Source organism: Rhinolophus sinicus, chromosome 15 (assembly GCF_057876585.1).
Source record: "Rhinolophus sinicus isolate RSI-liver-muscle chromosome 15, RSI-T2T, whole genome shotgun sequence".
NCBI classification, from domain to species: Eukaryota; Metazoa; Chordata; class Mammalia; order Chiroptera; family Rhinolophidae; genus Rhinolophus; species Rhinolophus sinicus.
Window position 1 is genome coordinate 109,347,731 of NC_142515.1, and position 12,340 is coordinate 109,360,070.

At 35.0% G+C, this 12,340-nt stretch overlaps 1 protein-coding gene across 3 annotated transcripts in view; it reads left to right on the forward strand.

The window, feature by feature from the left end:
- DCHS2 (dachsous cadherin-related 2) overlaps nucleotides 1-12,340 on the forward strand; it is a 275,852-nt gene that overhangs the window by 187,677 nt on the left and 75,835 nt on the right. For all 3 annotated transcript variants that reach the window (XR_016019065.1, XM_088792569.1, XM_019733266.3), the window contains one exon: nucleotides 11,773-11,886. Coding sequence is in view for 2 of the 3 variants with exons in the window: in XM_088792569.1 (XP_088648695.1) it covers nucleotides 11,773-11,886 (114 nt within the window). In the remaining variant the exon portion in view is untranslated. The remainder of the gene's footprint in view (nucleotides 1-11,772; nucleotides 11,887-12,340) is intronic.

The following is a 12,340-nucleotide window of genomic DNA, read 5'->3' on the forward strand; positions in this document are numbered from 1 at the left end:
CTTGAACGTCTATTTCATCTATTCATTAACAAAACACTTCATGATTCAATGAGCACTTCATAATATCTAAGGTGTTTTGCCATGATTATTACCAACAGTTGTAAGGGGGAAGACATGGAGATGAAAGTGCAGAAAAAAAAACCTGGGAGAAGCTCCCCACTGTGGCTCACAGGGCCAGAAAAAGCTTGATCCCAGTAGGTGTTCACCAAACATTTGTTGACATCACTTCACCGTTATACTTTGCCTAAATGAGAATAGAACCAGGCACAGAAAGGTGGAGAAGACACTTAGTTCCAGGCAGGAGAAATGGCTCGTGCAAAGGCGTGGGGACTCAAGAGTGTGTGGTAACTTTACCATCTGACACAGCAAACCTGAAATAGCTTGACAGAGGCTCTCATGAACTTTCCAGTGACACGCTGAAACAGAGACATGGATGGCCTTGAAATTAGCAAAAGAGTGACAGAACAACTTTAATATTGTAGAAGATCTCTTTGGATGCCTTGTGAAGGATGGCAAAAGGAGTGAGAGGTAAATCAAGAGGGGACTGTGGTAATGCACATGAAAAATGACCAGGGCCTGAATAAAGTCACTGTAGTGGGCAAAGACACATGGGAATGTACTGCACAAGTGCTGCAAAGACAGCTTCGATGGGGCCTGTTAATTATTTAGATTGCCTACCCGGGCTGCACATAGAGACATGTGGGGAGCTTTCAAAAATTCCTAATGCATGGATATCCAGCCCTCAACCAATTAAATGAGAATCTTTGAAGATAGACCAGACATTGTGAATTGGAGGAAGCCCCTATGTAATTCTGCACGCAAGCCAAGGATGGGGGCACAATTCCTGAAAGGAAGGAATTTGATGATAGCTTGAAGGGCCCTGAAGATCAGTGTGGTATTTTGTTTTGTTTTTGAAAGCTGGAAGAGATTTGGACTTTTCTGATTTATAACGCTTCAACGTTTACAAAGAACTTTCACTTATATTTAAGTCAAAACTAGAATAAAACACTCACACGTAACAGGATTTCCTTTCTTTTCATTTTTAATTAGCATCTATTGTTTGTGGATGTTGAACCCAGTTTCAGATTGTTTTGAGGATAGCAATATTGTCTCCCTGAAGAGCTAATGTACAATCAGATAGAATCATTAAAGTAGAATATGATAGTACAAATTATGTGGCAGCTAAAAACATCTTAAAAGGCATTTCTTTAATCTAAGTGGAAAATACTTTTAAGATTTTTTTGTGTGTGTGGGGGGAGACATTTGCTTTGTTTCTTGAACTGGAAATGTGCCACATATCTCATAACCAAATTTGAGAATCACTCATATAGAAAAATTGTGCAACCTTCCTTTCTGAACATGTGCAGGCCTTGGACTCTGGCTGTCTCTGGGGTTCCAGGCACTAGGAAGGAGAAAAAGGACGTACTTGGAAATTCAGGGACTCTGAAGTCTGGTGATCGACCTGGGGATGCAGACTAGGCAGAGAATGGCTGGAAAATGAGGGGAGATGAGCAGCTTCATGTTCGTGGGCTGATCCAACACTGAAGTAACAATGCAAATTCTCAAGCTCATGTTTTAAATGTCATCCTCCATAAATCACAAAATTAGAGAGGCAGTAAGAACATCAGGGGTTGTTTTATCATGTGTCTTTCTCAAAGTTGTTATGAGTGCATTTTTAAATGATTAAATGCAGCCATTTATACATGATCACTCCTTTAGAAAAACTTGCCCACGAAAATCTATAATCCCACTCAAAATATAATCCAGGATCAATTTGTTTCCTTCTCATTGCATGTATCAATTCTATATTGGTTTTCTTCCACATCTTTCTTTTGCTAAAGCTCATAAAAATAAATAAGCACTTTAATGGCTTTATTATTTGCTTAGGTGTTGACTAAAGAAAATATGCTCCAGATTGTGTACCATTTGCATTTTAAGACATGTTTTCACCTATTCATAAATTTTGGAAAATGATTCATATTGAGCATTTCTATACTTCGTCTGATCCCAGGGGTGAAGTTTTTGGAAAGTTTTAGTCATTTTTGCTGATGGGAAGGTGGGAGGGGAAAAAAAACAGCTTTTGTCCTTTGGTATTTTTATTGTGGTAAGAAACACATAACATAAAATGTATCATCTTAACCACTTTTAAGAGCACAGACAGTATGGTAGTGTTAAGGGTATGCCCATCCTAGTACAATGGATTTCCAGAACTTCTTTATCTCTCAAAATTGAAACTCTATGTATACTCTTTGAACTGTAACTCTTTCTACTCTCTCCAGCTCATAGCAACCACCATTCTACTTTCTGCTTCAAAAGGTTTAGATACCCATATAAGTGGAATCATATAGTATCTGTCTTTCTGTGACTGGCTTATTCACATAAGGTCCTCAAGGTTCATCAGTGTTGTAGCATATGACAGGATTTTTTTAAGGCTGAATGATGTTCCATTGTATGTACATACCACTTTTCTTTATCCATTGTATCCATTGAAGGACATTTAGGTTGCTTCCACTTCTTGGCTATTGTAAATAATGTTGCAATGAACATGGATGTGCAAATAACTCTTTGAGATTCTGTTTTCAGTTCTTTGGAGATATACCCAGAAGTGGGACTGCTAGAGCGTATGATAGTTCTAATTTTAATTTTTAAAGGAACCTCCACAGAGGCTGCACCCTTTTACATTTGCGTCAACAGTGTGCAAGGCTTCCAATTTCTCCATGTCCTCCCCAACCCCTGTTATTTTCTGTTTTGTTATTTATTTACTTATAGTAGCCATCCTAATGTGCGTAAGGTGATATCTCATTGTGGGTTTGATTTGCATTTCTCTGATTGTTAGTGAAGTTGAGCATCTTTTCATATACCTGTTGGCCATTTGTATGTCTTCTTGGAGAAATGTTTATTCAAGTCCTTTGTTCCTTTTTTAATTGGGCTTTTTGTTTTCTTTTTGCTATTGAGTCGTTAGGGGTACCTTATATATTTTGGAGATTAACCCCATATCAGATATATGGTTTGCAAATATTTTCTCCCATTCCCTATGTTGCCTTTTCACTCTGTTGATTTTGCTTTTGCTGTGTAAAAGTTTTTCAATTTGATGTAATCCCATTCATCTTTCTTTGTTGTTGTTGCATGTACATTTGCTGTCATATCTAAGAAATAATTGCCACATACAAATTCATGAAGCCTTCCCCTGTGTTTTCTTCTAGGAGATTTATAATTTCAGTTCTTAACATTTAGGTCTTTAATCCATTTTGAGTTAAGTTTTGAATACAGTACACGGTAAAGGTCCAAATATATTCTTTTGAATGTGGATATCTTGTTTTCCTAATACTATTTGTTAAAGAGACTCTTCTTTTCCCATTGTGTAGCTTTGACACCCTTGTGAAAGGTCATTTGAAAATGTGCATGAGGTTTATCTCTGGAAACTCTGTTCTGTTCCATTGGTCTATATATCTATTTTTATGCCCGTATTATACTATTTTGATTGTAGCTTTGTAATATGTTTTGAAGTTGGGAAGTGTGAGGCCTCCATCTTTGTTTTTCTTTCCCAAGATTGTGTTCATTGTTCGGAGTACTTTGAGATTCCATATGAATTTTAAGGTTCTTTTTTCTATTTCTGCAAAAGATGCCATTGGATTTTGATAGGGATTGCATTGAATCTGTAGATTATTGAGGGTGGTGTGGACATTTTAACAATACTAAGTCTCCACTCTGTGAACACAGGGTGTCTTTGTGTGTCTTCTTTAACTTCTTTCAGCAACGCTTTTTAGTTTTTAGTGAAGTTTATTTCTAAACTTGGTGAAGTTTATTTCTTGGTGAAGTTTGCCTTCTTGGTGAAGTTTATTTCTAATTTTTTTGATACTATTGTGAATGGTATTATTTTCAGAATTTTTTTCTCAGATTATGCATTGTTAGTGCATAGAAATTCAACTGATTTTTGCGTGTTGATTTTGTGTCCTGCAATTTTGCTGAATTCATTAATTAGTTCTAACTGTGTGTGTGTGTGTGTGTGTGTGTGTGTGTGTGTGTGTGTGTGTAATCTATAGGGTCTCCTACATATAAGATTATATCATCTGACAACAGAGATCATTTTATTTATTCTTTTTTTATTTTGATGCCTTTAATTTCAAAGCTTAATTTCTCTAGCTAGGATTTCCAGATGTGGGGAGAGTGGGCATCCTGATCTTAGTGGAAAAGCTTTCCGTTCTTCATCATTGAGTAGGATGCTAGCTACAGGCTCTTCATATATGACCTTTATTGTGTTGTGGTAATTTCCTTATATTACTAGTTTATTATGAAAGGGTGTTAAATTTTGTCAAATGCCTTTTCTGCGTGTATTGAGACAACCATATGATATTTATTCTTTATTCTGTTAATGTGGTATATAATATTGATTGATATGTTGAACAACATGTGATCAATTATATTAAACCATCATTGTATCCCAGGGATAAATCCCATCTATTTATGGCATATGAACCTTTTAGTGTCATGTTGAATTCAGTTTGCTAGTATTTTGTGGAGGATCTTTGCATTTATATTCATCAAGGACATTGGTCTGTAGTTTTCTTTTCTTGTAAAGTTGCATTTTAGTTTAGGTATGAGAGTAATGTTGGCCTCATAAAATAAGTTTGGAAGTGTTGTCTCCTCTTTAAATTTTTGGAAGAGTTTGAGAAAGATTGGTATCTATACTTTAACCGTTTGGTAGAATTCTCCAGTGAAGCTATCTGGTCCCGTTTATTGGTTACAATTCAATCTCCTTACCAATTCTAGATCTGTTGAGACTTTTTCTTTCTTTATAACTCACTTTTGGTAGGGTACATGTTTCTAGAAATATATCAGGTTTTTCTAGGTTACCTAATTTGTTGGCATGTAATTGTTCATAGTCATCTCTTATGATAATTTTTATTTCTATGGCATCAGTTATAGTGTCTCCTTTTTCATTTCTGATTTTAGTTATTTGAGTCTTGACATTTTTTTATTTATGTAGCTAAGGATTTGTCGATTCTGTTGATCTTTAGAAAAACAACTTTTACTTTCGTTTATTTGTTTGTCCTGTTTTATTACACTCTATTTCATTTATTTCTGTTCTAATCTTTACTATTTCCTTCTTTCTGCTAACTTTGTTTTTAATTTATTCCTCTTTTTCTAGATCCTTGAGGTGTAAGTTTACAGTGTTGATTTGCAGATTTTTGTTCTTTCTTTTTTTTAACATAGGCATTTATTGCTATAGCATTTCTTCTTAGTACTGGTTTTGCTGATACATGTTTTGGTATGTTGTGTTTTGTTTCATTTGTCCAAAATAATCACCTAATTTTCCTTTATATTTCTTTGATCTATTAACTGTTCAAGAGTGTGTTATTTAATTTCCATGCATTTGTAAAATTTCCAATTTAACTTTGCTATTGATTTCTAGTTTCATTTCATTGTAGTCAGAAAAGGTACTTGGTATGACTTTAATCTTCTTAAATTTAATACTAGTTCTGTGATTTATCCTGGAGAATATTCCATGTGTTCTTTTTTTTTTTTTTTTTTTTTTTTTCAATTACTGTTGACATTCAATATTATTTTATATTAGTTTCAGGTGCACAGCATAGTGGTTAGACATTTATACAATTTATGAGGTGATCTCCCAATTAGTCTAGTACCCACCTGGCACTACATTATAGTTATTACAGTATTATTGACTATATTCCCTATACTATACTTTACATTCCTACGACTATTTTGTAACTACCAATTTGTCCTTCTTAATCCCTTTATTTTTTTCACCCAGCCCTCCAACCCCCCTCCCATATGGTAACCATCAGTATTTATGAATCTGTTTCTGTTTTGGGGTTTTTGTTTATTTTGTTCTTTAGAGTCCACATATAAGTGAGATAACATGGTATTTGTCTTTCTCAGTCTGATATATTTCACTTAGCATAATACCCTTTAGGTCAATCCATGTTTGCACAAATGGTAAGTTTTGTGTGTTTTTTTAATGGCTGAGCAAAATTCCATTGTATATATGTACCACATATTCTTTAATCAATCATCTATAGATGGGTTTCCATATCTTGGCTATTGTAAATGGTACTACCGTGAACATAGGGGTACCTATATCTTTTCAAATTAGTGTTTTGGATTTCTTCAGATAAATACCCAGAAGTGGGATTGCTGGGTCATAATGTAGTTCTATTTTTAATTTTTTATGGAATCTCCATACTGTTTTCCATAGTGGTTGTACCAGTTTACAATCCTACCAACAGTCACGGGGTTTCCTTTTTCTCTACTTCTCACAAATACGTGTTCTTAAGGATGTACTTGGGAATATGTAATAACTTCAGAATGTGTATTCTGCTATTGTTGGGTGGAATTTTCTGTATGTGTCTATTAGGACCAATTAGCTTATAATGTTGATCAAGTCCTCTGGGATAGTCTTTATTTCTCTTTAATGTTTGAAGGACAGTTTTGTTGGCTATAGTACTCTTGATGGCAGTTTCAGTTTTCACCTTCAGCACTTTGAATATATTATACCACGCCCTTTTGACCTGAAGTCTTCATAAAGGCTTTTTGGACCATATATTATTGTTAAGTCAGTGTTTCAACAGGAGAGAAGGTCTAGGGCTTTCTATCCATGCATCTTGCTGAATATCACTCCTAACTTTTCTTCTTAAAAGATTGAAATAAGTTCAGTATTCAGTGGCCAGACATTTAAGAGATAATAGATAACTTAAAAGCATCCAAATGCTTGAAAAATCTGTTTCTCTCACGTCAATCATCAATTTAAGAAATATTTGCATTGCTTAGAAATAGTAAAAATAAAACTCTAGAATTATTTACTAATGGACAGCTCTGAATAAAATGTTTTCATAATTACTTTACCTAAATATTTCCATGATTATTGATTTTTATAATCCTATAACATTAATAGTTGTATGATTCTGTTTTTAAACATATAGTTTACTGCTTCTGTAGGTGTTGTTAGTTTTTAAACTATGTTTTTATAAAGAAAAAAAAGCAAGAACATTTTACATGTTTTATACTTTTTGATACAATGTTAGACCTAAAGTGAAATTCATAAAAGCCTGAAAATGTAAAATAAAAAAATAAATTCTATATGTTTTACTTATCTCATAGGAATTGAATGTACAGTGTTACTTTTTATATTTTCCCATTTCTACTTTGATGTGAAATGAGAAGTAATTGTAAGTTTCATCTATATGCCCAAAGACAGACTCGTATTTAAAATGTGCACAGTAAGACAAGACCTAGGAGGACTCAAGGCCTTTCAGTTATTTCCTTTTTTTTCAGGCAGTCTCAAATTTAAACTTTGTCAAAGGAAGAACATATATCAATATATGCAGCTATTTGTTGACTCTGGAACCTAGTTTGAAGTATTTTCATTGAATGAAATTCTTTTTGTGCTACAATTTCATTCATATTATGAGCATTTTATTTGCAATAAAAAATAGGATTGTTCCTTTTACGAGAGAGGACGCATGTGATTCTTATACTCAATTCTGTACTCATCTTTATCCTTTTATATGCAAGTGATCTCCATGTTTTCTTTTGTAAATGGGCATATAACAAGCATCCTAATCCATGAAGAAAAGGCCGTCAGCAAAATTGTATCTCTTGCCTGCATAGCTGCTTTTCTTTTTACTGCCATTCTTAAAAATATATGACAAGCCAGTTGAAATAAAATTTCCTGTGTTTAAAAAAACGAATTGTATCCGGAAGCACAGAACTGTGACTGAGCATTGAGCATAAAACATACTGCCCTACTGTGAAGGCGTATTCCTACCAAAAATGTAAAACATTTTTATGTTAACAATATGTCTCCTCAAATGTAACAAAATAAGCATCTGATTATAAAGCAATTTGAAAGAGGTCTCAACATATGTGGTGTGGTAACTTGATTCTACCATGATTGATTAAAATCCTTTACTTTGTCACTAAATGATTTCATAACTGCCTTGAAAAGAGCAACAATTTGGAAACTCAATAAATGGTTTTTAAACTTTATCACAGTGTATGTTAAACATAGTGTTTTTAAAGAGCATAATATATCCGGCTTTGGTTTTCCTGTTCTTTCTCCATAACAAATTCTGTTTTATGCCTTTTCCCTTGACTTTTCAGTTTTGCAGACAACATCACATACATGTTTCTATTACTATTTATAGCACTCACGGCATTTCTTTGGGTGTTAAGTGTTGAAAATGCTGGTGGGGAAAATATTGTCTATTCTAGGCCCTTTTCTTTCTTCTCTTCTCTTTAATGAAACACTTTTAAGTGTCTAGAAAAAAGATGTCCCAATTTGGCTTGGGGATCATTTTAACTATAACCTCTAGCAGCATAGGTTTCATGCTTGTTCCCTGGGGCCTTTGTAGTGGGATTTATTGAGGAGGTCCAGCAGAGAGCTTGAGTAGGTGCTTTTTTCCCCACGACTGCAAATCCAGCAGTGATGTGTTATAGCATTGAGTGATTTTTATATTTTTTTTTTTAGTTGCTGCTGGTTTAAAAGGGTCCTGTAGGCAGAGAAGCATTTTTTTTTTAATATCTCAGGCTAGAACTTTAGTGACCACCTCCCTCTCTTACTTCCTCTCCCTGTCTCCTCTATTACTACCCTTCTTCCCAGGCTTATTAAGCACCTACTGTGTATAAGGAACAAACTTTTGATACTCAGAACAACATGTTTGTGTCTCAAAACAGTATGCTAAGCAAAAGGAAACAGCTATTGTATGATTTGCAAGTGTATGCAATTTTAAAGGGAAAACTAATCTAGAAGTATCGAAATATATAGACTACAAATACGTAGAAAACCTCCTCCACTCTCACAGAATTTAGTCTAACTTTTCAAGAGATGAGACCAGTCTCTTCAGCTCTGCTCAGTACAAGTCCATGGGTGCGAAATAAGTACCACCATCTAAGTGCTAGAAGGGCTGGTAACAAAAAGTAGGGACTCATCTTCTCTATCAGAGATGGTAAATGGGCAGACTCAGAACTATAGTCAGGATACAGCTGTATTTTTTTCAACCCATGTGTTTGTTTGTTTTGCCCTAAATTACATTGTTTTCTGACATATAGGAATTGGAAAAATAAATATGAATTTTTGAACTTCTCTTAAGAAAACAAGAATCTCAAGCATCCTAATTCCCGCTTTCCCTGCTAGCCATGATGAGCTGAAGCTGAGTGCCTTAGACACACCAGGCAATCTCTGGCCTCCTCCTCCCATGTATTACCTTCATTTGTCCATGCTTCTTGCTTTTACCCAAAGGTTTATGCATTAATACGTAAGCCCTGCTCTGTACTCATCTCTGACACCATGTCAGCACCTGTTTCCTTATAAAATGTTTCCTTTCACTTTTCTTCTTGTGCCTAGCTGACACTGTCTGAGATCAGGCCCCCATTGCTGCATATTCAGCAACTTAAGTGCCTCCTACAGAGTCCACCTCTTTCCCATCTCTTCCCAGTCAGTACAACATGCATATGTTTAAAAATAGGTGGCATCCTATGAGGCAGGATGAAAGTAAAAGGAGAGGCAGGGGTCATGGCCAGAGTGGGAGTCTAAAGTAGATTCCATAAGTTACAGGCCTAAGACAAGAGGGTTAGGGCCAGTAAAGAACTATGAAAATGTTTTTCAGAAGTGGTGGGTAAATAGAGAACAGAATCCAAAGAACAAAGATGAATTTAAAAGGGGCGGGGGAATGGGCAATAAGCATGTGAAAAGATGCTCAACATCATCAGACATCAGGGAAACTCAAATTAAAACCCCAGTGAGATAATAGTATACATGCACTGAGATGCCCGAAACTGAGAAGACTGACAATACCAGTGGATGAGAAGCAATTGAAATTCTCATATGTTGCTGGCAGAAATATAAAATGGTACACACCCACTTGGGAAAATAGTTTGGCAGTTTCTTATAAAGTTAAACATATACTTAGCATAGGTGTTTACCCATGAGGAATGAAAACATGTCCGCACATTTTTACATGAATGTTTATAGCAACTTTAATCATAATGGCCCCCAACTAACAACAATCCAAATGTCCATATATAGATGAATGGATAAAAAAAAAATTGTGATATGTTCGTTCAGTAGAATACTACTCTGCAATAAAAATGGAATGAACTCTTGATACAAAGAATAACATGCCTGATTCTCAAAAAATTATGCGGAGCAAATGAAGCCAGATACTGTGTGATTGCATGTATATGAAATTTTAGAGGCAAAACTAATCTAGAATTATAGAAAGAAGATCAGTGATTTCCTGGGGCCAGAGGTGAGAGAATACTGACTAAAAGGAAATAAGAGAACATTTTGGAGTGATAGAAACATTCTGTATCAAGATCATGATGGTGGTTACACAGGTGTATATAGTCAAATCTGATAGAACTGTATACTTAAAACGTGTGTATATTATTATATGTAAATTTTAACTTAATAAAGTTTATTAAACAAAAAATACTTTAAAAATAGTACAGGCAGTCATCGGAGGAGACAAATGGCCAAGCAGAACAGGAAGCAAAGCAAAGGTGAGTAGCACAGGCACAGGATGTTACAAATGAAGACAACTAGGTGCTAACATGGAGCCCAATGGATTCTTGGGAACCTTTCCAGTGAAACCTCGTTCTAATCACACTAGTTATCTTGTTGTCTTTATTGCTCATTCTTCTTCCATGTTGGTACCCAGTCTGTTCCCTGTAAACTGAAATGACTTACTTCTTTCCCCTCTAATTCCTACACGTAACTCAAATTCTGTTTTTTCCTTCAAGTTCTCTCTGGACGACTGCTACAGTACCTTAACGATTCTTGAACAAATTAGTATCATGCAGTTAAGAACTTCATTACTGTCTACTTGGGTTGCTTTTACTTCCAACTATACTGGAAACTGGTTGAAGGCGGATTTCTAACATTTATACTTTGGTTACCTCCTTTTCCACATCCACTTAATGTTCAGGGAAGTGTGTCAAAATATGTCTTTAATTTTAATTTGTCTGCTTCTTTCTATCTCTCCTCCCACAATCCTAGGTTATTGTGTCTTACTTGGACAATATTGTCCACATTGTTTCTTGAGGTATTACCTTAATTGTTCTCTCTGATCCATTCCTACTCCTCTTTGTTCTTCACACAACAGTCAGAATGATATCTTTTAAAAGTAACTTCAGATTATTTTACCCCATTATTTAAAATGCTTCCATGACTTCTCACTGAAATTAGAACAAGATATGTCTTCTGCTCCCACCTCGATGCTACCTTTCCCTTCCACCTTTTCCCCTACTCTCTGTGCTTCACCAAGCAAAGCTCTTTCCCAGCCCAGGGCCTTTCCAATTGCTATTCTTCTCCTAGAATCCTTTTATTCCAGCTCTTTCTATGTCTTCTCATACCTCAAGGTTCCACTGGAGTCCTCTGAGGCCTCTCCAAAGGAGTGTCACCTCCCCTGCAAAAGAAGTGTTTTCTATCACATAACCTTGTCTATTTCTTTCCAAGGTACTTAGCACATCTGAAATCTACCTTGATTATGTGTTTGTTTAATGGTTTCTTGTCTGTCTCCTCCCATCAGTTAATAACCACTGTGAGGACAGAAATCTTTTCTATCTGGTTTGTCATTACACATCTCGGGTAGTTAGCTTAGGATCTGGCTTATTGAAGACACTCTCTATGTAATCATTGAACGAATGAACAAATGAAAATCTAGTAGGCAAATAAATAACCAGTGTTTGCTCTTGTTTTTCCCTGAAATTTTCTTTTCCTAAAGTTTTTTTTTTTTTGACCTAATTTTATAGGTACTCCTATTGTGACTGTAAAAGCTTTTGCTCTTGACTCAATTCGAGAGAACATTAAATATTCGATTTTTAGTGGAAATGAAGATGGAGTTTTTTCTCTGTGCTCCGACTCAGGTAAGTCTTCTCTACCTTATAACAACTTTATTTCCTGCTTCATTTAATGGTATTTGTAATAAGTACCTCCCCAAAAGAAACTCAAAATTTGAAAGGTATAGATTGTTATAGGTAAATAATTTAAAAGGTAAACAAGAGTTTTTTATGGTAACTGAAAAGAAATTGTGGGAAATCAAAAACTATTTATTTACATGTACTTGTTAAGAATTCTTCATATTTCCAAATTAGATAGTTCTGATCCTACTCCTGAATTTTTTAAGATAAATTGGTTTCTACTTATAGCTTACCCATCAATTTGGGAAAATGGGAGATATAATAGGAAGATCATAGATACAGAGTTTGAATTGAAAATAAGCACACATGTCTAGCCTTAGGGAATTTTCATCAGATTCTTCCAATTCGCCACTGAATGTCAACAATGCAACAGAAAGGGGTAGCTGGAAAGGTTTCTATA